General features: G+C 49.9%; 1 protein-coding gene and 1 long non-coding RNA gene across 4 annotated transcripts in view; one reads left to right on the top strand and one right to left on the bottom strand.

Moving 5' to 3' along the window:
* The first annotated feature begins 1,892 nt into the window (after window positions 1-1,892).
* LOC115280979 lies at window positions 1,893-8,968 on the top strand. Of its 3 annotated transcripts, none has more exons than XR_003904015.1 (3): window positions 1,893-2,870; window positions 3,436-3,607; window positions 8,772-8,968. It is a non-coding gene; the product is annotated as an uncharacterized LOC115280979 (long non-coding RNA). The 3 variants fall into 3 exon arrangements; XR_003904016.1 differs by having other exon boundaries at window positions 1,893-2,874; XR_003904017.1 differs by lacking the exon at window positions 8,772-8,968 and adding an exon at window positions 6,832-7,345.
* Window positions 7,376-26,427, bottom strand: part of RYR1 (ryanodine receptor 1) — an 89,356-nt gene continuing 70,304 nt past the window's right edge. The window contains exons 81-89 of the mRNA XM_029926159.1: window positions 25,779-25,852; window positions 25,081-25,098; window positions 23,866-23,946; window positions 19,566-19,654; window positions 19,343-19,471; window positions 19,135-19,239; window positions 16,976-17,057; window positions 14,615-14,802; window positions 7,376-7,499 (exon numbers count right to left, since the gene is read on the bottom strand). Coding sequence (XP_029782019.1) covers window positions 7,479-7,499; window positions 14,615-14,802; window positions 16,976-17,057; window positions 19,135-19,239; window positions 19,343-19,471; window positions 19,566-19,654; window positions 23,866-23,946; window positions 25,081-25,098; window positions 25,779-25,852 — 787 coding nt within the window. The 3' untranslated portion in view covers window positions 7,376-7,478. The remainder of the gene's footprint in view (window positions 7,500-14,614; window positions 14,803-16,975; window positions 17,058-19,134; window positions 19,240-19,342; window positions 19,472-19,565; window positions 19,655-23,865; window positions 23,947-25,080; window positions 25,099-25,778; window positions 25,853-26,427) is intronic.

Below are 26,427 nucleotides of genomic sequence, written 5' to 3'. Positions count from 1 at the left end.
GCCCGCCTCGGCCGCGCCGTCGTCCTCGTCCTCCTCGGGCTCGCCCTCGGGCTCGGAGATCTGCGCCGCGATCTGCATCTCGAAGATGGTGTCCTCGCAGAAGCTCACGAAGAGCTCCATCTTCTCCGACTCGCCGCCCTCGTTGACCACGTCGAAGATGAACTGGCGCTTGGACTCCTTGACCTACGCGCGGGACGGGGCGCCGCGGGGTGAGGGACGGGGCCCCCGCACCGAGCGTTTCCCGCAGATGATCGCGTTTATTCCTCGCACACAATCTTAGACGGAGGGGCCCTCAGCCCGACCTCGCAGATGCGGGCAGGGAGGCCTAGCGAGCGCGTCCTCGGGGTGCCGCCGCTGAGAGGCGGCGGACGGAGGAATCGAATTGCCGTACAGGCTGCCCCAGAATCGGGGTTATTCGCTCCTTGAGAGACGGAGCGTAGTGATTGAGGGCAAACGTTCTGCAGCCTGCCAGCCTGTCTGGGTTCCAATCCTGATTCTGCCCCCCGAGTAGCTGAGTGATTTAGATGGAACTCTCTGGGCCTCAGTTTTCCTCTGTGTAATCAGAGGGAATAATCGTAGGACCTCAATTACAGGGTTGGTGTGAGGATTCAGTGAGTTCATAGATGCCGAAGGATTAGAGCAGTGCCCGGTGCCTAATAAATGGCACATAGTGCTCACCGTTATATGGTAGCAGAGCACCGGGGGCCCACGGCCGTGGGCATGCACACTTGACCGGAAGGAGAAAGTGGGAATGGAGGCGTGAACAGGCAGAAGCGGTGTTTGGAGGAGGAACACTCAGAGAAAGAGTGTGCACGTGGGCAGCACGTGACAGGCAGGAGGTGGGGGAGTGGAGAAGGGGGGAAGGGGAGGAGCGCCCCACAGCATGTACAGGAGTGCGAAGGGCCGGCGGTGACCCGGGCTTCCTGCAGACACGCGGGTGTGGCAGACATCCTGGGGGCAAGGATGGTGCTACCGCCCTTGTGCGAATCGGTGATGGTGGGGTGATGCAGTCCCAAGGGACACAGGTGAACGTGCACAATGTCGAGGTGTCCTGTGGAGTATGTGAGGGGGCGGCATGCAAGAGGCTTATGAGGGCACCAGGGACTGAGGGAGGAATCACGTGGCAGTAGGGGAGGACGTGGGAAGTATGTGACCACGTGGGGCTCCAGAGTACACGGTGGACGTGGGCACACAGGGCAGCAATGCAAGGGCCTGGGGCCAAAACCAGAGGGTAGTGCTACTGTGGGGTCAGTGCATGTGACAAAGGCATGAGTGTGCAGGGGGGACGGGGGAGTCAGTGCAATAAAGCCCAGAATATGAGGTCGGGTTCCGAGTGGGACATGAGCCCAGGTGTGCCGGAACCAGGTGTCACTGAGACAGGAGGGGGCCAGTTTAGGAGGAGGGGATGGGAATGCAAGCCTCATGGGCTCTAAGTGTGAGATGGGTAGGGGTGTGCAAGAGCATGTGTGCCGGTGAGGAACAAAGGGGAAGTGTGAGTGTTAGGGGTGTGCAGTGTGTGTGAGCAGGAGGGCCCCCAGGACAACGTAGGCAGGGCTGGAGGCTGAGGGACACATGGGAACACAAGAGAACAGGGAACGGAAGCTACATGCGAGCTAAGTGTGAGGCGGGCTGGAGGCCTGGCAGGGCCACACAAGTGTACTCTTGGGGCAGGTGAGTGTGTAAGCAGCATTCTGACATTTGTGGGCGGGCACACGAGAGGCTGAGATGGGGCACATCAGGCCGAGGAGTGAGCCTGGCCACCAGGGACACTCAGGGGCTCTTGTGGGTGAGTTGGAGTATGCGTGTGTGATTGTGGGCACGCCCAGGGCTGCAGAGAGGGCAGGCGGGGGGTCAATAAGTGAGGGGTGGGCAAGCACATGGTGTTCCAGGACTCTATCCTCCGGGTGAGTGTACAAGAGATGTGTACCCACATGCGGACTTGAAATCAGTGGCCATCATGTGACAGGACCTCAGAGAGCATTGGGGGCCACAGGGGTTGATGGGTGAGGGGGCAGGCCAGCATAACAGGGCATCCCAGAGCCCACAAGGTGAGTATGCAAGAGAGTGGGCATGGGTAGGCCAGGGACAAGAGACGGCTCGCCAGGGGCTGGTGGGAAGGTGAGCAAGGGGTGTATAACCACGTATAACCAAGATGTTCCAGCGTGCAACAGCGTGGGTGTGGTTGCAACAGAACTGTAAGGACACACTAGAGCTCCTAGGTGAGTGTGTAAGTGGCAGGCATGGAGCTCAACCGTGCGAGGGCACAGCGAGGCTGCTGCACGTATGAGGGGTGTACGGGCCAAATCTGCAAGAGGTGGGCAGGGGAGACCGGGGGACGTGCAAGGGTACAGCAGGGCCTTTGAAAATGTGTGCAAAAGGGTGGGCACGGGCTTGCATGAGCGGAGCAGGACCCCCACCCCCACCCCCCGCACCTGTAGGCTCCGGGCGTGCGAGGAGCATGCGCCGAAGCCCGGGGAGGCCAGCATGCACGGGCGCAGGCGTGCCCACCTGAGGCATCTCCCACTGGGTGCGGTTGGTCTCCGAGATCTCGAAGTAGATCCGCTCGATGCGGCGCGAGGCGCCCATGATCTCGATGCGGCCCAGGTAGGGCCGGAAGTACTCCAGGATGCTCTCCGCCAGCTCGAGGAAGTTGCGCAGGCGCGGGTCGTGGGGCACGTGCTCGGACAGGTTGGTTAGCAGCACCGCCACGTTGAAGCCGATGTCGCGGGCCGGCTCCTGGAAGCGGTTGGCGAACTCCTCACAGTTGATCATCTCGTTCTCATCCGCCTCAGAGCAGGAAAGCAGGAACTGGATTTCGGGGCCTGTGAACTGCTTCTGGCTGTCCATCGCCTGGGGGCGGGGGATCAGCGGTAGGTAGGTCAGAGGGGTGGTCTGGGGAGCCGCAGTGTGCACTTTTTGTACCGACCGAAAATTCCAGAATCATAACCAGCACCCGAGGCTGAGACCCGGCCGTTTGGCACAGCTAGGGCTGAACCAGCCATTCAAATACCGAAATGCTGCGTTTCCACAAAGCTGAGCCCCCATCCGCTCCTTTGTCAGAGATGGCGAGGTGTGAATTGATGAAACTCAGCGCTCCAGTAGTGGTTGGTAAATGCTGCCCAGGCTCTCCATGTGCCATCCTGGTGTGCCCTGCTGGCCTGCTGTCCACCCTCCCTGCTTGGTGGCACCTGTGAGCTACCCCGGAGGCCCCCTGGGACCCTGTGGCTGCAGCTAGGGTCTGTCCAGTTGGGGTGAGGGAGCAGGGGACAAGTGCAGCTGCGGCCTTTCTGTCCCTGGTTTCCTCCGTGTGCTGGCCGGGTGCCGCCTCCAAAATGTGCAGCCCTGCCCACACAGCTTCTCCTGTCCTCAAGTTAGGGGACTGGAGGCTAGGACGCTGGCTAATGCAGGCTTCCCCCCACCCCAAACCTTCCCCAGGGCCCTTTTGTGCTGCCTCCGCCCCTTTCTAGCAACTACGTGATTGACGCTGACACAGTGGAGGGCTCCGATTTTCAAGTGGAAACAGTCATGTGCCCATCACCCCGAATTAACAATTGCTCATTCTCACGTGTTCCTCAAATACCACATATTAGGAACTAAAACATTACAGGTATGATTGGAGCCTCCTGGGTAATTCTGTTCCATTCCCCATCCCCACCCCAGCCCCACCTTCTCCCAAAGTAACCCGTATCTTGGAGTTGATGTATCCTTCCAAACATGTGTCCATAACTATTTATATCCTGGCATTCTGTCGCAAAAATACATAGTATCCAAGGGGCACCTGGCTGGCTCAGTTGCTTAACGCCGACTTGGGCTCAGGTCATGGTCTCATGGTTCGTGGGTTCCAGCCCGCGTCGGGCTCTGTGCTGACAGCTCAGGGCCTGGAGCCTGCTTCGGATTTTGTGTCTCATTCTCTCTCTGCCCCTCCCACACTCGTGCTCTGTTTCTCTTTGTCTCTCAAAAATACATAAATGTTACCAAAAATAAGAATAAGAAAACATAGTATCATGTGCACTTTTTTAATTTAAAGAATTGCTATTAGGGCCACCTGGGTGGCTCAGTGGGTTGAGCCAAGTTGGACTTCGGCTCAGGTCATGATCTCACATTTGTGGGTTTGCCCCGAGTCCAGCTCTGTGCTGACAGCTTGGAAGCGTGGGTCCTGCTTCAGATTCTGTGTCTCATTCTCTCTCTGCCCTTCTCCTACTTGTGCTCTGCCTCTCTCCGTCTCTCAAAAATAAAAAAAAATAATAATGTAAAAAAATTAAAAATTACTATTATAATTGTGTAATTTGAAACTTGCTTTTTTCACTTAACTGTATATTTTCAGGATCTATGCATGTTGATAGATGGATCAAACAAATTCTTTTTTTACTGCTGTGTGGTATTTAAAAAAAAGAAATGTAACACTATATTCTCCTGATGGTGGACATTTAGGTTGTTTCTGGTTTTTTACTTTATAGACCCCACTTTCATTGGACATTCTTCTGCTGATCTCTCATGTCCGTTTTGCAAGAGGTTCTCCAGGGCACTTTTTCAAATGTTTTGACTGCACCCACAGTAAGGCTGCATTTTACAGTTTGACTCAAAAAAAGGGAGGGGCCATGACACAATTCTGACTTTCGCTATGCAACACTCCGCAGGGTTCTAATTTTTAAAGATGCTGGTCACGACTTAACTAAGTGAATTTCATGACCCTCAGATGAATTGCAGGATGCAGTTTAAGAAATGCTCTGGGGGTATGAACAGAAGCGAAATTTTCTGGCTCTAAAAAGTGCTTTGTAGCCAAGAACTTTGCAAAATGCTTTCTAAATGAGTAATATGCTTTGCAAATCATGAAGGGTTCTAGAAACCACAGAGCGTGGAGACTTAATCACACAGGAACTCCTCACCATGCACCTTCCCTCCACCGACTCGCCTCCTCCCCTTATGATGCCGGGTGACACTGTCCCTCTTAAAAGACCCCCTCCCTGTGGGGGCTCGGGAACTCCACCCCCTCCCTTCTGGTGGGGACTCTGCTCTGGTGATTTATGGCTTTCTTTCTTTGTCATCATCCATTTGAACGCTTCCCCTTCTTTCAAAATACCTCTTTCTCCGTTTTCGGTTTCCTATGCTGGAATCCCCCTTTCTTCCAGACTTCTAAAGGTCGGGGGTGAGGGGGCACCAGGCCTGGAATCCGTACCCCTTTCATGACACGTATGCCCTCCACGGAGATGTCACTGAGACCCAGCGCTCTAAACGGGACCCCACGGCAATGACTGCCCAGTTTGTATCTCAGCCCTAACTTCTCCCCAGCATCCAGGGCACTTACAGCTTGAAGCCCAACCTGACATCTTTTTGTGGATCTCTACCCCAAACTGGAAATGGCCCAAACTGAACTCTTGATTTCAAAACCTCTCCTCCCACTGTCTTACCCATCTCAGGAATAGCATCGCTACCCACCCAGCTGCTTAAGCTAAAAATCTTTGAGTCATCCTTGATTCCTCTTTTTTATCTCACCACCCACACCTGATTCATCAGCAAATCTGTCAGCTCCGCTTTCACAGATCTAGTGCCCACACGCATCTGCCCCCTCCGTGTCCCCACGCTGGTTTTGTCCCCCATCGCCTCCCACCGGACTCTCACAGCACCCTCCTCCCTGACCTCCCTGTTCCCCCCACCCCCCACAGTCTGTTCCCCACACACAGCCAGGGGGACCGCATACACATCTGAGGACACTCCTCCCGGCCTCCCTCGGCTCCATCTCATTGAGTCTCCCCTGTAGCCAACCAAGCCTCGCACGGCTGCTGCCTCCCTCCCCTCCTGCCCCCACCTCTTCCCTTTTCCCCAGCAACAGCCCTCTTCGGTCATGGTCCTGGTCACGCTGGCCTCTTTGCCACCCTCCGGTTCCCACCTGGCAGCATTAACATTCGCTGTGCCCTTTGTCTGGGATGTCACAACCTCCCCCACCCCCACAGGGTACACTTCAGCTTTCAGCTTCAATGCTTATTTTCTGGAAAGGCCTCCCCCGGCCACCCAGTGTACAGGGTTTACTGCACCCATGCTCTCTCACATGCCACCCCGCTCATTTCCTTCAGGCTTCAGATTCTAACCTGGAATTTTTTAGCTTATTTTAGTTCTTTTCGCCTGCCCCTTCCCACTGGACCATCTGCTCTGAGGGTGGGGATCTCTGTGTGCTTTGCTTGTTGCTGCACAGAGTAGAGGCTCAGTACATATTTGTCAAGTGACCTTAGCATCCTGGAAACAGAAGAGATTTTACCTTTTATAATTTTTGAAAATTTAGAAGTCCTTTTAAAAATCCTGAACTTGCTTATTATTATTATTTTAATGTTTATCCACTTTTGAGAGACAGAGTCGAGCTGGGGAGGGGCAGAGAGAGAGGGAGACACATAATCTGAAGCAGGCTCCTTCTGATAGCTCAGAGCCTGAAGCAGGGCTTGAACTCATGAACTGCTAGATCATGACCCGAGCTGAAGTCAGACGCTTAACTGACTGAGCCACCTAAGTGGCCCTATTATTATTTTTAATGTTTATCTTGAAAGAGACCAAGAAAGTGCAACCAGGAGGTGGGGGGGGGGCGGTTTCAAGCAGGCTCTGTGCGAGGTCAGCACAGAGCCCCATGTGGGAATCAAACTCATGAAACCATGAGGTCATGACCTGCAAAATGAAGAGCTGGACACTCAACCGACTGAGCCACCCAGGCGCCCCTAAACCACAAAGAAACTGAAAAACATGTTGTGCAATACAGAGATTTGTAAGGCGCTTGGGAATCAAATGATGCTGTGTGTTCAGGAAACATATATGATATTTACCAAAGCTAAATGGTCAAACATTTAGGGATGAGACTACTGTCATTCTGCAATCTCGACAGCACTGCTCTCTCTGGGTGGCGAACATCAGGAGCTGCTGACCTCGCCGAAGGACAGACCCCAGGAGAGGACGTGCCTCCTGAGAGGGTGCCCCGCAGAGGGTGTGCTGGCAAAGCCAGCACATACACCCAGACCTGAACCTGATGCGCTTCTTGACCGAAGTCTCAGTTTACAGGAAACACAGGGGAAGGAGGAACACGCGACATGACACTGCAAGGTTGCTTCAGCCGGATCAAAACTGTGGGAAACTCTACAAACGGACAGGCACTTTCTAATGATGGCCAAGGGCCACGTGCATCTGCTGAGCCCTTGAATCACGGCTGGTGCAGACTGAGAGGTGCTTTAAGTACAAAATACACACCAGGCTTCAAAGACTCAGCACAAGAAAAGAGAATAAAATATTGGATAACTTTTTATACCGATTCCATGTTAAAATAATGTTTTGGATATACTAGTTACATAAAATACATTGTTGAAAATGACCTTACATGTGTCTTTTTACATTGTTGAAGCATGAGTACTAGAAAACTTTGGATGATGCACGTTGCTCGTGTCATGCTTCTGTCAGAGGGCGCTCCTCTGCAGGACCACGAAGCTGGGTCTCCAGCGGATCAACTACAGGGCAAAGGAAAAGTGCTGGAGAACGGTAGATAAAAGGAGGGTTAAAGAAATATCCACCAGTTGCAATGGGTGGGCCTTGTTTGGGTCTTGGTTCAGAAATTTTTTTTTAATTACATGGGATAGTTATGAGATTGGGAAAGGTGAACGTGGACTAGGTATTTGATCGTTTAAAGAGTTGTGGATACGTTTTGTTTCTGTTTTTCTTGTTTCCTTTTTGGATTCGGAAAGAGAATGACATAGCGGTTTGTTATTATAAAAGGAAAAAGGAATTTTCCTTATAAAAGAAAAGCCTTTTAAGACCGTTTATTGTACAATTTCATTTATACGAAGTGTCCAGAAGAGGCAAATCCATAGAGACAGGAAGCAGATGAGCAGGGGCCAGGCGCCTGGTGGGGGAAGTGGGAAGTGACCTAAAGGGTACAGGGTTTTTTGTTCGGGGTGATTAAAATGTTCTAAAATTAGATCGTAGCTGGGGTTGCACAATTCTGTGACTATGCCTAATAAAACCCACTGAATTGTACATTTTATTATTTTATTTTTTATAGATATGGCTCATCATTTTTTAACTTTTTTAATGTTTATTTATTTTTGAGAGAATGAGAGAGAGAGAGAGAGAGCAGGAGAGGGCCAGTGGAAGAGAGAGGGAGACCGAGAATCCAAAGCAGGCTCCAGGCTCTGAGCTGTCAGCACAGAGCCGGATGTGAGCTCAAACTCACAAAGCAGGAGCTCATGACCTGAGCTGAAGTCAGACACTTAACTGACTGAGCCTCCCAGGTGCCTCTAAATTGTACATTTTCAGTGGATGAACTTATGAGACACATACAAAAATATTTTCAGAGTAAAAAAAAAGAAGAGGAAAACCTTAAAACAGAACTGGCCAAGAATGGGGTGAATAGCCTAAAATATGTCTTCAGCCACTAGACAGGGCTTTCTAAACTGTAGGAGAGGTTTTGGAATCTGCAAAGTACTTATCAATGAAGATATGCTTTGCCAACCATGCTCTGTCCACCATGAAGAACTTGGGAAACCATAAAACAATGCTATATTTTTTAAAAAATGCAGGGGCGCCTGGGTGGCTCAGTCGGTTAAGCATCCAGCTTTGGCTTAGGTCATGATCTCACAGTTTGTGGGTTCGAGCCCCACATCAGGCTCTGTGCTGACAGTTCAGAGCCTGGAGCCTGCTTCAGATTCTGTATCTCCCTCTCTCTCTGACCCTCCCCTGCTTGCACTGTCTCTCTCTGTCTCTCAAAAATAAATAAAAAACATTAAAAAAAATTTTTAATGCAGATCTACATATGAACTGAAATGCAGAAATAAACATCCAGAAAGATGAACACCAAAGTGGATAACAATGGCAGTCTTCAAAACGATGGGATGAGAACAGGACTGGGGGTGGGGGGCCAAAGGTGACCTCACCCATAGTGGTATGTTCTTATATTATTGATTTCATTAAAAATGAATAAAATATTTCAAATAATTTTCAACATGAAAATAAAAGTGTTTCGCATGGCCAAAAAAATTGTAACAACACCATAAGCAAAGTCAGAAGACAAATGATGAGCTAGGAAAAATAGGTGCAACTCCCATCACTAACAACATTATAATCAGCCTAATATATAAAGAGCTCTTAGAAATCAAGAAGAAAAATATCAACCTCCCAATAGAAAAATAAGCCAAGGACACGGTCAGTTCACTAAACAAGTAATACAAAAGATATAACATAAAAAGATGCTTAACTGCACCCATTAGCGGGAGGAATGTGAATTAAAACTGCAAGGCAATATTGTTTTTCACCTATCAGATTGGCAAAAATCCAAATATTTGACAATGCGGTCTGGTGGTGAGGCTGTGGGAAAATAGGCACACTCACATGCTGCTAATGAGAAGGAAAAATGAGGGCAACATTTCTCCAAATGCCAAATACATTCTCTTTATCCCAGAAATCCTTGGAAGTATTCTTAGATACAACTGCACATAAAGAATGATGTATGTATAAGGGTAATTGTTATAGCCAGGATTGCTAGTGGTCCAAATGGAGCCTTCCTCAGCACACTCACTCCCATCTTCTGGAAATCTGCAGTACAACTTTACAATATCTGGGCTATAAACTGTACCTTTGTACAGTGTGCAACTTGCACAACTATCCATGGGAGCCCTGACCACAGCATGAGTTGTAAAAGCAAAAGACTAGGAACAAAGCAAGTGCCTGTCAACCAAGAATAATCAAACACAGGATAGCGTACACCTCACGTGGAATACTTGGCCCCTGTGAAAAAGAACAAGGTTGCTCTCTGACCTCCAGAACGTAATTATTAAGTAGCATGCACCACTGGGTGTGGCTCACTGCCTGTTATGCAAGAACGGAGGAGAACAACAAAATTTGACAAGAACACGGCAAAGATACAAAGGAAACCTAATGCTACTCACAGCAGTGGGGAGGCGGGGGGGAAAGTAGGCTGAGAAAGCAGTGGGAGTCAGACTTCCCACTTCATACCTTGTTACACTTTGCTTTTTAAATCATGCGAACGAACGCATTATTTCAACATAAAACCAACGCACTTTTAAAGTTACAGACTATAACTTTGTGAAACAGGGAGGATGCTGAGCTGTAGGATGTTGTGCATAGGACGTCAGATCCTGTAACCTGAGCAACTCCGAGCGGTCAGGAGGGATCTTTACCTATTTCGTTTCTTAAATTCATCTTTATAACTCAATGTTTGTACCCACTTACCCACCTCTCCCTGTGTCCTCTGCCCCCAGGCCCTTCACACCCCTCACTTTTCTAGTCTCTGTTTCTACAAGTCAATTTTTTTTAAGATTCCACATGTAAGTGACGCCACGCACTTAGCATTACACCCTCGCGGTCCATCCATATTGTTGCAAATGATGGGCTCTCCTTGTGCCCAGGTTATTTCCACACCTTGGCTGTTGTGAGTGTGTGCTGTAACACATATGCGAGCACAGATGCCTCTTCGAGCTCATGGTTTTATTGCTTTGGCATATACACCCCGTGGCGCGGCTGGGTCCTATGGCAGTTCTATTTTCACTCTCTTTGGGATCCTCTACTCGGTTTTCCTCAGTGATTGCTCCAATTTACATTCTCACCAATGGTGTGCAAGGGTTCCTTTCTCTCTAGATCTTTGCCCACGCTCATTATCTCCTGTCTTTTTGGCTCTAGTCGTTCTTACAGGTGTGCAATGGTGGCTTGTTGGATATGTGATTTGCATTTCCCTGATGCTGAGTGATGTCGGGCACTTTTTCATGTACCTGTTGGCCATTGGTATGTCTCCTTTTTTTATGTTTTTATTAATTTTTATTTATTTATAAATAAAAAGTTATTTTAGAGAGTGAGAGCAGGAGAGAGGGGCTGAAGGAGAGAGAGAGAGAGAGAGAGTGAGAGAGAGGGAGAATTTTAAGCAGGCTCCATGCTCAGCACAGAGCCCAACATGGGGCTTGATCCCACGAACCCAGGATCACGACCTGAGCCAAAATCAAGAGTCAGATGCTCAACCGACTGAGCCACCCAGGTGCTTCTGTATGTCTTCTGAAAACTGTGTATTCAGATCCTTTGCCCATTTTTAAATTAGGTTAAAAATTGGTGATTTTGGCTCAGGTCATGATCTCATGGTTCGTGAGTTCGAGCCCCACACTGGACTCACTGCTCTCAGCACAGATCCCACTTCAGATCCTCTGTCCCCCCTGCCCCCCTCCCCGGCTCAGCTCTCTCTCTCTCAAAAATAAAATAAAAACATGAAACTTAATGGGCTTTTTTTGCTATTGAGTTAGGTAAGTTCCTTGCATGTTCTGGATATTAACCCCTTGTCATTACGTGGTTTACAAATATTTTCTCTCGTTCCATAAATTGCCCTTTCATTTCGTTGATGGTTTCCTTTTCTGAGAAGAGTCATTTAAAATTATGAATGACGTGTATGTAGCTCCTGCACGGTGCTTTTCGGTTCTCTCGCTGACCAGGATTCTCTCCCGAAACCTGCCGGCCCGGAGAGACAGGTTGGGACTTCGAGGCATCGGAGCCCGGGTTACGCTCACTATCTGTGGGACTAGATCCACGGATGACTCTTGAGGCGGCGGGCCCTGGAGCCAGACCGCCTGAGTTCTAATCCCACTCTTAGTCCGTCATGAGCTGCGTGACCCTGAGCACGCCGCTTTACCTCCCTGTGCCTCTGTTTCTGCTTCTGTAAGTGAGGATGAAAACAAAAGCAAAAACAGGCCTGAGCCCTGAGGGTTGCTGCGAGGACCACCTGAACTAACTTATGTGCACACAGGACCCGTGATATCTATCAGGTCTTCTTCTGGAAGGTGGAGGGCTCAGGCACAGCAATGGTTAAGAAGAGGCCACAGGAGGCTGGCAGGGAGGGTGTGGGTCCCATGAGTGTGCGGCACAGACGCCCAGGGAAGCGGGCATCGTGGCAGGAGGGATATGGCCGACCCTGGCAGGTGCCCGGAGATGACAGAGGAGAGACTTGAGGGTGCAGAGGTCACTGGCCATCTTGGTGGGGGTAGTTTCAGAAGAGGGCCAGGGACCTGAGCCGGCACGCCCTGGGTCGGGGGAGGGGTGGGAGGTGAGGAAGGAGTGAGCGAAGGCAGCCGCTCTTGGAAGGCAGGGCTGAGAAGAGAGAGAGACACATGGGGGGCACTGGGGGGCCAGGGGCTCTTTAGTTTTAACTCAGGAGACCCTGGATTTATCTAAATGCTTGTTAAATGGGCAGCAGCCGTTGCAACCTCTGGGTTAAATTAAAAAGCACGCGTCTACACAGATATAAAAAATAATAAATGGGAGGTGCCTGGGTGGCTCAGTCGGTTAAGCATCTGACTCTTGGTTTCAGTTCAGGTCATGGTCTCATGGTTTGTGAGATGACAGCGTGGAGCCTGCTGGGCAGACTCTTTCCCTCCCTCTCTCTCTGCCCCTCCCCCCTCAAAATAAATAAACAGACTTGAAAAGAAAGAAAGAAATGGATGAGCAAGCACAGCAAAATGGTACCTAATAAAGGGAAACGGTGTGGTGACATTAGAAAACCAGCACCCGTCTGTCAATTACCATAAACGTACTCGTTTCCGCCAGAATCCCCAGGGATGCTGACCCTGGAAGGTGAGCAGGCTGTTTACATGTCCGACCGCAGGTCCCCAGTAGGTGTCAGAGGGAAGGACGGAGCCCCTGCAGGGAAACCTGGACCGAGGGAGCCAAGCTACACCCACAGCGATAGGAAGATGCAGCGTCGCCCACCTCCTGGTGTGATGCACTGAGGACACATGACTTCAGTGATATTCCTGCCAAAGATGTCTAACCTGAATCGAGTCATGGGGAACCCCAGACAAACCCACATTATAAAGCGCTCTCTAAAGCACTGGTTTCTGTTCTTCAAAAATGGCAAGGTCATGAAAGAGACACACCAAGGGAGGGTTCTGGATTGAAGGAGGCTAAAGAGACAGGATGTCTAAATGTGGTCCCGATCGGATCCTTAGCAGGGAAAACAATTTCCTCACTGGGTGAAAACTGAATTAAGGTGTATAGATAGCAGCATCATGTCGATGCTAATTTCTTTTTAAAAATTTTTAATGTTTATTTATTTTTGAGAAAGAAAGAGACAGAATATAAGCGGGGGAGGGCCGGAAAGAGAGGGAGACACAGAATCAAAGCAGGATCCAGGCTCTGAGATGTCAGCACAGAGCCTGATGTGGGGCTCGAGCCCACGAACCGTGAGATCATGACCTGAGCCAAACTCAACGCCTAACTGAGCTACCCAGGCACCCCACTAATTTGTTTTTAAAAAATTTTTAATGTTTATTTATTTGTTTTGAGAGAGAGAAAGCTGGGGAGGGGCAGAGAGAGAGAGAGAGAGAGAGAGAGAGAGAGAGAGAGCATTCCAAGCAGGTTCCTCGCTGTCAGTGCAGACCCGATGCAGGGCTTGAACTCACAAACTGTGAGATCGTGACCTGAGCTAAAATCAAGAGTCGGATGCTTAACCCACTGAGCCACCCAGGTGCCCCTTGACGCAGATTTGTTGATTTGCCTAATTGTTCTGTGATTATGTAAGAGAACGCACTTTTTCTCAGGAGATACACACTCAAGGATTTAGAAGAAAAGGGGAATCGTGAGAGAGCAAATGTGGTAAGAAGCGAACATTTGAGCTATATGGGTGAAAAGGGAATCAGAAATTGTATAGATTGTTCCTGCGGCTTCTCTATAGGCCAGAAGTTATTTCAAAAGAAAAAAAAACTTTGGGCGCCCGGGTGGCTCAGTCAGTTAAGCGTCCGACTTCGGCTCAGGTCATGATTTCACGGTTCATGGGTTTGAGCTCCGCGTTGGGCTCTGTGCTGACAGCTCAGGGCCTGGAGCCTGTCTTCGGATTCTGTGCCTCCCTCTCTCTCTGCCCCTCCCCTGCTCACACTGTCTGTCTCTCAAAAATAAATTTAAACAAACCAAAACACAAGAGAACAAACTCAACGCGATGCTGAGGGAAAGGACCGGGCAGGAATAACAGCAGGTAACATGTCTCGAGCGCGCCTGAGATCCGGGTACTGTGCACACACCGTCTGGCTCACAGCAGTCCTGTGAGACGGTCACTGCTGTTATCCTAGTCCCATTTCACAGAGGAGGAAACTGAGGCTCAGAGTAGATGAGTGACTTTCCTGGGGTTCCGTAGGGAACCGGCAGAGCTGGGAGGGGAGGACTGACGGGTGGATGAGTGGGCTCCTGGGTAGAGCTGGCCCCTTCCTATACTTCCCTCCTAAGACCCTCATTATTTGACCTGTAATGGTCACTGGTGACTGCCTCCCCCATTAGACTATAAGCCCCATGAAGGCAGGCCTGTGTCTGTCTCAGCCCCAGCAGAGGGCCTGGCATGGAGGAGAAATGCAGCAAACGTTTCTCAACTGACTAACTGTTACCTCTAATGATCATAATATTATGACTATTAATAATGAGAACAGAAATAAAGGTCCTCATTTGTGTTAATGCATCTCATCTTCAAAACAACCCCAAAGACGGTTTTACCCCCATTTTACAGATAAAGAAACTGAGGCTCACCGAGAAGCCTCTTGCCCAAGGCAGGCAGCCAGCCAGGACATGCCTGCCACTTGGCGCCCCCACCCACCTGCCTCCCAGCACCCACCTTCTGGAAGTCCTTCTTGGAGATGAGGCCCCGGGGATCGGTGACGTAGTCCTGGAAGGCCTCAGAGCCCACGATGTCCTTGAGTTTCAGGAACATGTCGAAGAACTTGAGGATCATCTCCACGTTGGATGAGGATTCCACAAGCATGTCCACCATCTGCCGGGCAATCATGCCGTTCACCACGTTCCCTGTGGGCAGGTCGTGGTCAGAGGGGCCCTGCAGGGCCTCCTTTCTGGAGCCCCACTGGGCCTCGCTCCTTCTCCAGCTCAGGAGCCCCCAGGATCCGCTTCGCTGCTGGAAGCTTCCCTGGCCAGCACCCATGCCTCGCCTCAGAGGGCCCGGCTCATTCCCTGATGACCACCGGCATCAGGTGTGAACCTGGCTGGTCCCTGTCCCTGATAGCTGGGCGAGGCCTCGACAAAATTAACAACGGCCTAAGCTAACAGCGTGTCCCAGATGCCACGCCAAGTGCAGGGGAAGTGGTTACTATCCGTTTTTACAGATGGGGAAACTGAGACCCGGGGAAACTGAGACCCAGAGAAAGTCACACGCCCAGGGTTACATCGCCAGCAAGGGCGTGAGGAGGACTTGAACCCAGAGCCTCATGACCCCAGAGCTCACACGCCCGAGCCTTCCACCAGTCCTCTGAGGCCAGGCAGGTCCAGAGATAAGCGAAGGCCGAAGTTAAGACGGCAGGGAGAAGTGGAGATTCTGGTAAACTGGGGTCCCACCCCCTCTCTGAAGCCACCTGGCTCCAGCTTCTTTTTGTACCTTGCCATTTTACTTATTTATTTAGGTTTTAAAAGTTTTATTTTTAAGTAATCTCCACACCCAACGTGGGGCTCAAACTCACAACCCAGAGATCAAGAGTTACATGCTCTGCCTACAGAGTCAGCTAGACACCCTTGCACCTTTCAGTGTTAACATAGCTTCCAATTTAAATGAAAGTTGCAATAGTGCAAGGGGGCCCTCCTGTCCTAGAGTCACCAGTTGTTTACATTTTGCCACATTTGCTTCCTAATTCCTGTCTCCCTCTCTCCCTTCTCTTCCGCCTTCCCTCCTCCCCTTCTATTTTTCCCCTGGGACCATTCATGAGTAAGTTGCAGACACACTGGACATTTCAGTGTAAATGCCTTAAATACAAGAACAGTCTCTAATATAATCATAGTGCTGACATCTAAATTAGATTTGACACGGATATACTTCAGTTATTTAATCCGGTCCAGCTGATTTTTTGCCATGTGAGAATGTGGGTGGGGGGAGGGGGTCACCAAATCTTTCCAGTTTTCAAGAAAAGCTAGAAATCTGATGTTACAGGGAACCTTCTGATTTTTTATTTATTTTTAAACACTTACTTATCTAATCTCTACACCCAACGTGGGGCTTGAACTCATGACTCCCAGATCAAGAGTTGCATGCTCTTTCCATGGAGCCAGCCAGGCACTCCTTCCCCCACGTTTTTAAAAAGGAAACTTCTGGGTTTTTAAATGTTTATTTATATTTGAGAGAGAGAGAGAGAGAGAGAGAGTGTGTGTGTGTGTGTGTGTGTGTGTGTGTGTGTGTATGTGTGTGAGAGGGGGAGGGGCAGGGAGAGAGGGAGACACAGAATCTGATGCAGGCTCCAGGCTCTGAGCTGTGAGCACAGAGCCCGAGGTGAGACTCGAACTCACCAGCCATGGAATCATGACCCAAGCTGAAATCAGACATTTAACCGACTGAGTCACCCAGGCACCCCAGGAACCTTCTAATTTTTAAAAGCTAATGACTAGCCATCAAAAACATTGAAAGATTGTAGGAGGATTATTCATTACAACATTTTTTTGTAATAGCAAAACATTTTTTTTTAATTTGAATGTCCATTGATTGGGGTGTGGCTAAATGAATCACTGTTCACCCATGCAAAGGAGTATTATGCAATCATGGAAAAGAGTGAGGACACTGTGGGTCTCTGTAGAAAAAGAGTCTGTCTACTAGTTAAAATGTCTTATTAATGAGCACTAAATAATGGTTATTTTATGTCACTAAGTTTTGAGGACATTCTTGAGGCAGCAAAAGCTACGTGACACATTTAACGAATGAATACATAAATAACTATTAGGTACATACACTTTAAAGAGTGTCCAGGCTACTCACCTTATTAAGATTTCTCTAGGAATTCACAAAACTAATGTGTGTACAGTCGGCATATAATAAGTGCTCAGAGTTTCCTGAGTTAGTTACTGTGACTCTTCCATCAACCCATTGACCCTGACACGATGTGGGATGAAGTTGAAGGTTAGGGTCTCCTGGGTCTCAGAGGGCTACTCCCTGCTTGTCTGTACCTTTGTACCCTCCCCTCGTCCCCACCCGCTGGGTGCTTACCTTCTAGTAGTGACAGCAACATCACCACCATGTCCTTCTGTAGGTCCAACAGCTCCTTCAGCAGCTCGATCTGGCTCGAGTCCTAGAGACCCCACACCCCAGCCATGTGATGACTGGTCTCTGCAGAGACGTCTCCCCGCCCCTCCTGGCCTACCCCGCGAGGCCTAAAACCCCTTCTTCTCCCACTCTTACCTCCGAGGGGACCCGAGTCCGGACATGTTCCTCGGAAGCAGGGGAAGGGGCAGAGAGACAAGATTGTGGGGGTAGGGTTGGCACTTTGAGGGGTAGGGAAGCAGACCCAACAGGTGCTATGTGGGGGCAAGAGCTGACAAGGAGGGCTGGGAGAGAAGCCGGGGGCTGAGAGAGACAGAGGGGGCACATACTGGGTATGGAGACACAGCTGGGAAGGGGTGAGAGCTGAGCACTGTGCCTGGCTTATGGTGGGTGCTTGACACATGTTTGTTGAGTGACTGTGTGATGGAAAAAGCAAGACTCTGGGTTCAGGAAACAGGCTGGAGGACTCAGCCATGAGCCTTTCGGTTGACAATTTGAGGAGAATGTGAGGGCACATTGCCTCCTAGTCACAGTGCCTCAGTGTAGTGCCTGCAGAAACTTCCTACATGGTCAGAGTTCTGCCTCATGGTCCTATTTGTATTCAGTTGAGCTACATAAAACTGCTAATATGTGAGCATTTTTGACTCATGAGTGGTCATTTCATCTGGTTCTACCTAATACAATGGAGGAGGGGGAAGGATACCAGATAAAAGGCAAGTAGGCTCCTCTACCCGAATGCTCCTTCTAGAGTTCTAATTCTAACACAGTTCCAAAGCTCGGCATTCTGACTCTAAACGCCCAACATTCCAGAATCTCAAAATCCTACTCTGGGTGGGTGCCCGTGGGGTGCGCCTGCCGGTGATGCACAAGGCAGCACCCTGCCTCCCGGAAGAATCTCACTCTCAGAGCAAGTGGGTCTAACCCCACTTTCCTGGTTTCAGAGGTGGGCATATGACCAGATCTGGCCAATCAGAGCTCTCCCCTGGCCACGGCGCTTGGTTCAGGGCTGAGCATTGACTCAATAGTCCAGAGAATCCCAAGTCGGATCTCCCATAAAGGAGGAATTCTCTTCCCTCTGGAGCTGTTAGGGAGGGTGCATAGAAGCCTAGGGCATCATTTTTTTCAGATCGGAAACTAGCCTCTTGAAAATGAAGCCAGAGAAGGCAGTTCTGCTGGTATCACTCTAGGGCCACTTAAGCCACCACTTTGCATTGGATTTCCAGCCCATTCAGCCTAGCCCTTGTCCTTGGCTAATGCAGTAACACTGCAGAATTTGGAATTCTAGATTAAAATACCAATATTCGCTAGACTTTTAAGATGACACCAATAACACAATTTCGACTGCACTGAAACGAAGGAATTGCGTTCCAAGTTCAGCTCCTTCCAAAAAGTCAGGTGACAGCAGACAGAATTTCTGCTAGCCCCCGTTGCACCTTTGAGTAACTAGAGGAAAGCTCTCCTTCCTCAAGACGCTCCCTGCGGGGAAATCATAATACAGTATACAGAGTACTGTCATCTGCTGGAAAACTGTTACATATGTAACGTTCAGGATGTGGATGGCAGCCTTGAGTATATTACCAGACAGAAGCAGAGCATGAGACACTGACCAGACTGCAAAGGGGCGGGAGTGGTAGGGGAAGGGTACACAGGAATCTAGAAATGGGAGGGCTTGACAGGGACCTTACATCATGGGTGCCCGAGATGGGCGTCATCTGCCGCAGTCAGAATACAGAAGCAAAACATTCCTTCAGCCCCAGTCCCTGATCTAGAAAGATGCCCCCTTTCTATCCCTAAGGGCTTCGGAATCTGAGAGGACCTCACCGCAGAGAAAAGAACACCAACCAATCCTAGAGGAACTCCGCGCCAGTGGGGGCGGGGCCCAAACGTCAAACCAATGGAAGTGTGCATGGGAAACCCGCCGATTGGTGGTGGCAGAGGGGGAGGCGGGGTCGTGCCGAGAGCCAATCCAGAAGGAAGGTGGATTTGGCCACTCCGAGGGAACTCGTCTGGAACATGCCACGGGGACTTGGGTGAGAAAGTGACTTGGAAATGGGCCATTTCGGGGATGCCTGGGAACAGCTGCATGAAGACAGAGGGTCTCGAACCTGAGCGAGCTTCATCATCATGTGGGCAAACACGTGCAGGAATCCCACCACGGCGTCCCAGAGGCGGCTGTGCGCCAGGCTCTGCTGGTTTCCGGTGCACGGGCCCTGGGGGGCGGGGTTGGGGGTGGGGCAGAGGACTACAGTGAGCTCCAGGCGGGGCTCAGGGTGCAGGGGGCTGCCTCGCCCCGCCCCAGAGGGCGGGTCCTACCTGGATGTACTCGGTGAGGCTGTTGAACACCTGTTTAGCGACCGACATGGCCTTGGAAAAGTTCCTCTTGCCCTGCTCCTCAATGACATCCTTGCCGGAGTAGTACCAGTAGAAGTCGCTGATGGACTCCTGGGGGACCGATAGGGTGTGAAGGGGTGCCGGGGCCAACTAGGGCCCCACAGTCCCCCACCCAGGTCACACCTGGACGGCCTCCCAGCCTCACCTGCAGCCGCAGGAGGTAGTCCACCGTGCAGATGATGATGTTAATGGTGGTCGTGTTCCCTGTCTGTGTCCGAAGGTAATTTTGGAAATCTGGGGAGATGAAAAGCCATTCATTCATTGAGCGCGTGCCATGTGCCAGGGGAGGCGGGCAGTGGGTCATTTACTCGTTTATGCAGTGAGTGTCCGTTGAGTGCCTATTGTATGCCAGAGGCATATAATTGTTATTGTTAACATAATAAATCTTTATCAAGTACCTACTGTGTGCCAGAGGAAGATGAGGATCATTTATTCACTTATGTAAATAACTATTGAGGGCCAACTGCGTGCCAGGTATAGTGGAGGGTCAGTCATTTATTCATTCATTTCCCCCCTCAAACATGTTTCTTGTGCACCCACAGTGTGGCAGGGGAAAATGGAGATTCAGTCTTCCATGTTTCCAAAAATGTTTATCGAACCTCTACTATGTGATGGGGGAGATGGAAGATTGGTTATTTATTCATTCATTTATCCAACAAATATTTACTGAGCACCTCGCCAAATACAGAAGAGTTGAGTAGCTCTCATTTCTTTTATTTGTTCAATATCTATTTATTGAGCATATACTATATGCTAATGGGAGATGGAGATTGGCCACTTATTCTTTGTTACTACAAGTTTATTGAGTATTTACTATGTGCCAGGCGCTGTTCTAGGCCCTGGGAATACAGTGGTAAAAGAAAACAAAATGCCTGTCCTTGTGAAGTTTATATTCTTGTGTAGTAATTTTTCAATCTTTTCTAACTGCAGCTAACAGCAGGGAAGCCATTTTACATTGAGACCCGGTATACGTTTTAAACTGAAATTATATCCACATATACCTGAAACAGAAGTTCCATATACCCACCCACATATGAGCTATGTATTTTGGTATGTTCTGTCCTGTACTAGTCTAGTTACCTTCAAAAGAATTCTGATCTCAGGAAGGGGCAAAAATAGTTTCAAACAGAGAGGGAGGCAAACCATAAGAGACTCTTAAATACAGAGAACAAACTGAGGATTGATGAGGAGGACAGGGGAGAGGGGAAAATGGGTGAGGGGCATTGAGGAGGGCACTTGCTGGGATGAACACTGGGTGTTATATGTAAGCGATGAATCACGGGCATCTATCCCCCAAACCAAGAGCATACTGTATACAGTGTATATTAGCCAACTTGAAAAAAATTATATATATATATATATAATTCTGATCTCAACATAGTCCTCATAGTCCTCAATCTCTCGACCTTGGATGCGTGTTAGAATCTCCGGGAGGCTTTCCAAAATCCCCCTGCTCAAGCCACAATCCCAGACCAGTTAAATTGGAATCTCTGAGGGTGAACCCTGGACTTTAGTATATTTTAAATCTATGCTCCCTGGGGGCACCTGGGTGGCTCAGTCAGTTGAGTGATTGACTTCAGCTCAGGTCCTGATCTCGCGGTTCCCGGGTTCGGTCCCTGCTTTGGGCTCTGTGCTGACAGCTTAGAACCTGGAGCCTGCTTGAGATTCTGTGTGTGTGTCTCTCTCTCTCTCTGCCCCTCCCCCATTCATGCTTTGTCTCTGTCTTTTAATAATAAATAAATGTAAAAAAAATTTTTTTTAAATATGCTCCCCAGGCATACCAGTGTGGATTTAAGATGGGAGCCTCAACACTACATGGATTCATGACCCCTCGTGCACTGGTTCCCAGTATGTGAAAAGACATTGTTCCCTGGCAAAAAGCTACGGCTGAGTATGAGTACCATTTATTAGACCATTCTATTTTTGTGTGACTGAGAAGTTCATAATAATAATTATAAACACGGTTCATGGGTAGTAGGGGTGGGGGGGATACTAGGCAGAATGATCAGGGTTGTGAGGTGGGAAGGTCAGGGGGCTGGAGTTGTCCAGAGGAGATGCCTGACTCAGCCGAGGTAATCAGGAAAGGCTCCCTGGGGGAAGGGACCTCTGAACTGAGGCGGAAAAGGGAAGTAGGAGTGGACTGTATGAATTCCCAGCTCTGTGATCTCAGGCAAGTTATTGAATCCCTATGTGTGGCACAGACTGTGACTCAGTTTCCCCAGATGTAATATGGTGGTTACAGCAGACCCTACTTTATGGAGCTCTTGTGAGTTTTTAATGCTTTGGGATACATAAAGAATTTAAGACAGTGGTGCCTGGGTGGCTCAGGCAGCTAAGCGTCTGATTCTTGATTTCGGCTCAGGTCATGGTCTCACCGTTTGTGAGATGGAGACCCCCATCAGGCTTTGTGCTGACAGCTCGGAGCCTGCTTGGGATTCTCTCTCTCTCTCTCTCTCTCTCTCTCTCTGTCCCTCCCCCACTCGCACGTGTGCATGCTTGCTTTCAAAATATACAAATGTGTTTTTTTCCAAATTAAAAAAAATTTCGGATAGCCGTCTGGTACATAGTGCTCCATAAACATTGGCTGCTCTTAGAGTGCTGAGGTTAAGAGCGCGCTTTGGAGCAGTGATTCTCAAAGCGCGGCCCCAGACCAGTAGCATCAGCTCTCTTGGGAGCCTGTCAGAGAGACGTGAGTTCCTGGAGTCCACCCCAGAACTACTAAATCAGAAAATCTGGGATGGGGCCCCCAAATCTGTATTTTAATGGAGCCTCAAGGGGATTCTGAGGCCCTCATAAGTTTGAGAACCACCTCTGTAGAATTCATCAAATTACAAAGGCAATGAAAACGAACTTCAGCTACGTCTTTTTCATGTTCATGGCAATGTCATGTTGCACAGGATGGTTTCACCAGCCCTTGAAAGGTTTTTTTCTTCTCCCCAAAGTTTTACTGTCCATTTGACTTCTATTTCATAATTGCTGTATTGGGTCAAATGCCCATTTTGCCTGGTTTCACACTGTAGATGAAGATTATGCTCAAATATTCAATATTTTACAAGCAAACGTGTATGTTTTCATACCTGCTCTGGCTTCTAACTCCTTTGTGTTAATTTCAATCGGACTTCTGCCTAAATCGTTACACATACAGCTCCCCTCTCCTGTAAAAACGCCCTGCCAGCCGAGAACGTGGTCTCAGACATCTACAAGAGACAAAACTTTTGTCTACTTCGAATGGCACCAAATACTCAAGACATGTGAGGCATCTGAGATTTGAAAGATATTTCAAACATTTATTTGATTGGGCTGGTTAGTGGATCCATGAATTTATGCAGAGGACTGGCTTGCAAATTTGGTAGGAGAGGAATTCGCCCCTTTAGAACTTTCTCATTTCTAAATAATCATAGATCCAGGGAATAAAATTCATTTTAAACTCCAAAGACTGAATCCCCCCTTGGTTAAAATTAAAGAAAATCCTTATCATGTGGCACAAAAGTATTTCATAAACCTTGAAGGACAACTGGCTGTGGACATAAGAACTTTTGAGAATGCAGATCAAGGGATCCCGCTTTATCCTTTGTTTGAAAAGAGAAGAGCGTGGATTAAAGAAATTTACAAATCAGTTACCTTAAGGAACACTAACCAGATGGGGTGCAGGTCCTATGGAAGTTAGATTTATGATTACTTCCATTCTTGTCATCAAGCTTAGTTTCTGGGCAGCCTGTGGTTTCACAATTACCTGCTAAGTATCATAACCACAACCTTGAGACTTGCATATTTGTTATAGGAAATGGCATTGGGTAGAAAGTTTGCGGTACAGAAGTTTGAGGGTCCCTTTATGGCTGTCAGCTATGCATGTTTCACTAGCTTGCTGTGTCATCCTTGATCTGGTTAAACTGCCTTGAGCCAGAACAAAAGTTGGAGAAACTCTTGTTTAAGTTAGGAAAGAATCTGTAAGGCCTTCCACCTGGCAGAGTATTTCAGAAGTGAAATTAAGAAGCGATTCTAATAAATACATTTTAAAACGCCATGCGGTGTTTCTCCCCTCTACAGAACCCAAAGTATGGAAATCTTCCACATCTAAACTTTGGCAGTTGCTGCAAAATGCCTGTGGAAACATGGCATGTGGCTAATTGCTCATTTGGGCAAACCCATCAGGGGGCAAAGCGGTTTGGGGCAGATTGTTTTGGGGCTCTGGACTGGCCAGAGAAGGTGAAAGTGAAGCAAAGGGGCTAGATTCCAGAAATTCAAGAGAGATTTAGAAAGGGGGGGGGGCGTGCAGGGCTTGATGATGGTTGAAAATAAAGGATGAAGGACAATCAGGAGCAGAGTGGGTGGTGAGGCCACCGCTGATAGGAGTGAGGGGCCTGGAGTTTAACTCAGGCAACCCTTCTAGACTGACCCCAAACCCTGACCTCTCACCCACTCTCCCACCGGCCCCTCCTCCTCACCATTATTGTGCCCCTCGCAGAGCAATTGCAGAAATCGGAACAGATCTTGGGTGAACTCATCATCTGCCATGACCTTCTCGCCTGGGTGGAAGGGGGGAGGGGGGGCAGGACACAGAAAGGGTCAGATGTGCCAGGGGAGAGCACACACATGCACAAGGCCCTTGCACACTGCACACGCATGCACAAAGCACGGGTGCGCAGGGAGGAGCAGCCGCCACATCAAAGACACTGTGAGGGCCAGGGGCATCCATGACCTCAGGGGGTCCTGATTTCACCTGAGGGGTCCTGAGTCATGAAGCTGGGGCCTCAAGTGTCTTTCTAAACATTCGTTTTCCTCTGACGTCACCACTTGTGTGACGTCTGGGAATGTCTGCCTACACAGCAGAACTTCAGGCAGCTGGTATCTCCCTCAGCCCCCATCCAGGGCCACTGAGGGCGGAGTTAATGGATTAAGGGGATTGGAATCACTTTCACACAAAGGCTCTGAGCAGGAGGGGATTGGGCAGGGAGGGGGGATCGAAAGCCAGTCAATTGGCTCAGATGCCTTAATATCAGCCAATCCGGGAGATGCAGGCGCGGGGGGGGGGGGGGGGCAGCGGAGGGGCGTGTAAACATGGGCCAATCAGAACGGGCATCTGAAAGAAGCCGGTCATCGTGGGCTCTAGAGGAGGGAAGAGAGAGACACGGAGGCTAGACAGGAATGGGCCAATCAGAGCAGGCGCAGAGGAGCACGCACACCAATCAGAGTGGATGCTGGGGGCAACCAATCCGGTTGGCGGATGGGAACCGCAGACTTGACCAATCTGGGGTCGCGGGCGCAGAGAGCAGGGTAGGTGGGAGTGGGAGTGGGAGTGGGAGTGGGAGTGGGGATTGCCCCACCCGGGGACCGCGAATCTGGGTCTCGAAGTCAGAACATCCACTGGAAAGGGATCTTTGCCATCTTCACTAACTTCTATCTTACACATGGGGAAACTGAGGCTTACAGAAGGGAAGAGACTTGTTCTTAGTCTCGGCTATTGTTAGTGACTAATCTGGGACCCAAATCTTGGTCTCTGGACCCCTGATCTCAAGACTTTCTGCCAGCAGGATGCCTCACTGAAGGGCTCCTCCCTCCCTGGATGTCCCAGATCCTCAGCCCCCAGGTGGAGGGGGCGGTTGGGGGTTAGAAGGGATGGGTGCAGCGGCACAGCAAGGGGAGTGGGCTGGGGGAATTACCGTTCTGGCGGTTGATGACTGGGGCAGCCAACAGGATGGGAGGAGGAAGCAGGAGAAAAGAGGGGTAAAAAAGAGACAGGAAGGGGACAGAGAGACGGACACAGAAAAACAGTGACACAGTCAGGGACGAAGAAGACATCAACATGGAGAGAGGAACAACCACAGAGAATCAGAACGATAAGTAGACAGGTGGTACCAAGGAAGAGTAAGAAATGAGGGTAAAAGCGGAGGGAGAGAAAGAAGGTGGAAGAGAAAAAGAGAGAAAGGTGGACAAGTAGAGGTGGAAAGGCAGGAGGCGAGGATCAGGGCAGAAAAGTTAGACACGTCACAACACGGCAAAGAGGAGACTCAATTAACCCGGATTAGGGACATTAATGAGAACAGCAACCAGGGTGGGGGACTTGGGGCAGGTGGAGGACGGGTCAGTGTGGTGCTAGGGGAGAGAACACAAGACAGAAGGACAGCCAAGGGTAGGGACCCCGAGGAGGGAGGGGAGGGAGACCCGGGAGGAATGTGGGGGCAGGACTGGGGACTACAACACAGGAGGTAGGAGGTGGGGGGTGGGGTTGGGGGTGGGGCTTGGGGATGGTTGGGGGCGGGGAGTCTAGGAGGAAGGGAGCTCTGGGCAATGTGGGCGAGGGGGCGATCCCGAAGGAAGAGGATGTCCCAGGAGAGGGAAGCCCAAGACAGGGCCTCACCGGTTCCGTCCTCGTTCACCATGCCCAGCCCCTCTGCCTTGTTCTGTCTCTCGAAGGCGTTGAGATCCAGGACGCTGGGGGAAGGGGTGGAGGGGGGGAAAGATGGGGAAGATGGGCTGAGGCCTCTGTCCTCTTTCAGAGCCCTGCAGCGCTCCCCACCCCGCCGTTAGCGAGTGGAGGGCCACAGTAAACCATGAATGAGCTGAAATCAAGAGGAAGCAGAAACAGAACCGGCAGAAGCCTTGCAGCAGCAGCTCACAAGCGAGGGGAGGGGGCAGGATGAAATATGCAAAAGTTGAAATCTGGAGGAAACAGAAACCCTCAATTAGCAAAAGCTGGTGGGGGGAGGGGGCAGGGGAGGCGTCAGTTGCCAGAAGAGAACAGGGGCAGCCAGTAGTAGTCACAGTAATAGGGGTCATCAGAGAGACCCCCAATCCCCTGCTACTTCAGCGCCCCCTTGAATTTTCCACAAACTTTCGCCTCCATCTGCTCATTCTTTTTTTTTTTAAGTTTATTTATTTATTTTGAGAGAGAAAGCACGAGCAGGGGAGAGGCAGAGAGGAAAGGAGAGAGAATCCCAAGCAGGCTCTGCACTGTCGCACTGTCAGCCCGATGCGACCCCCCCCCCCCCCCCCCCCCCCCCCCCCCC

The sequence above is a fragment of the Suricata suricatta genome, chromosome 16 (genome assembly GCF_006229205.1).
Source record: "Suricata suricatta isolate VVHF042 chromosome 16, meerkat_22Aug2017_6uvM2_HiC, whole genome shotgun sequence".
NCBI classification, from domain to species: Eukaryota; Metazoa; Chordata; class Mammalia; order Carnivora; family Herpestidae; genus Suricata; species Suricata suricatta.
This window is presented reverse-complemented; position numbering and strand designations above follow the sequence as displayed.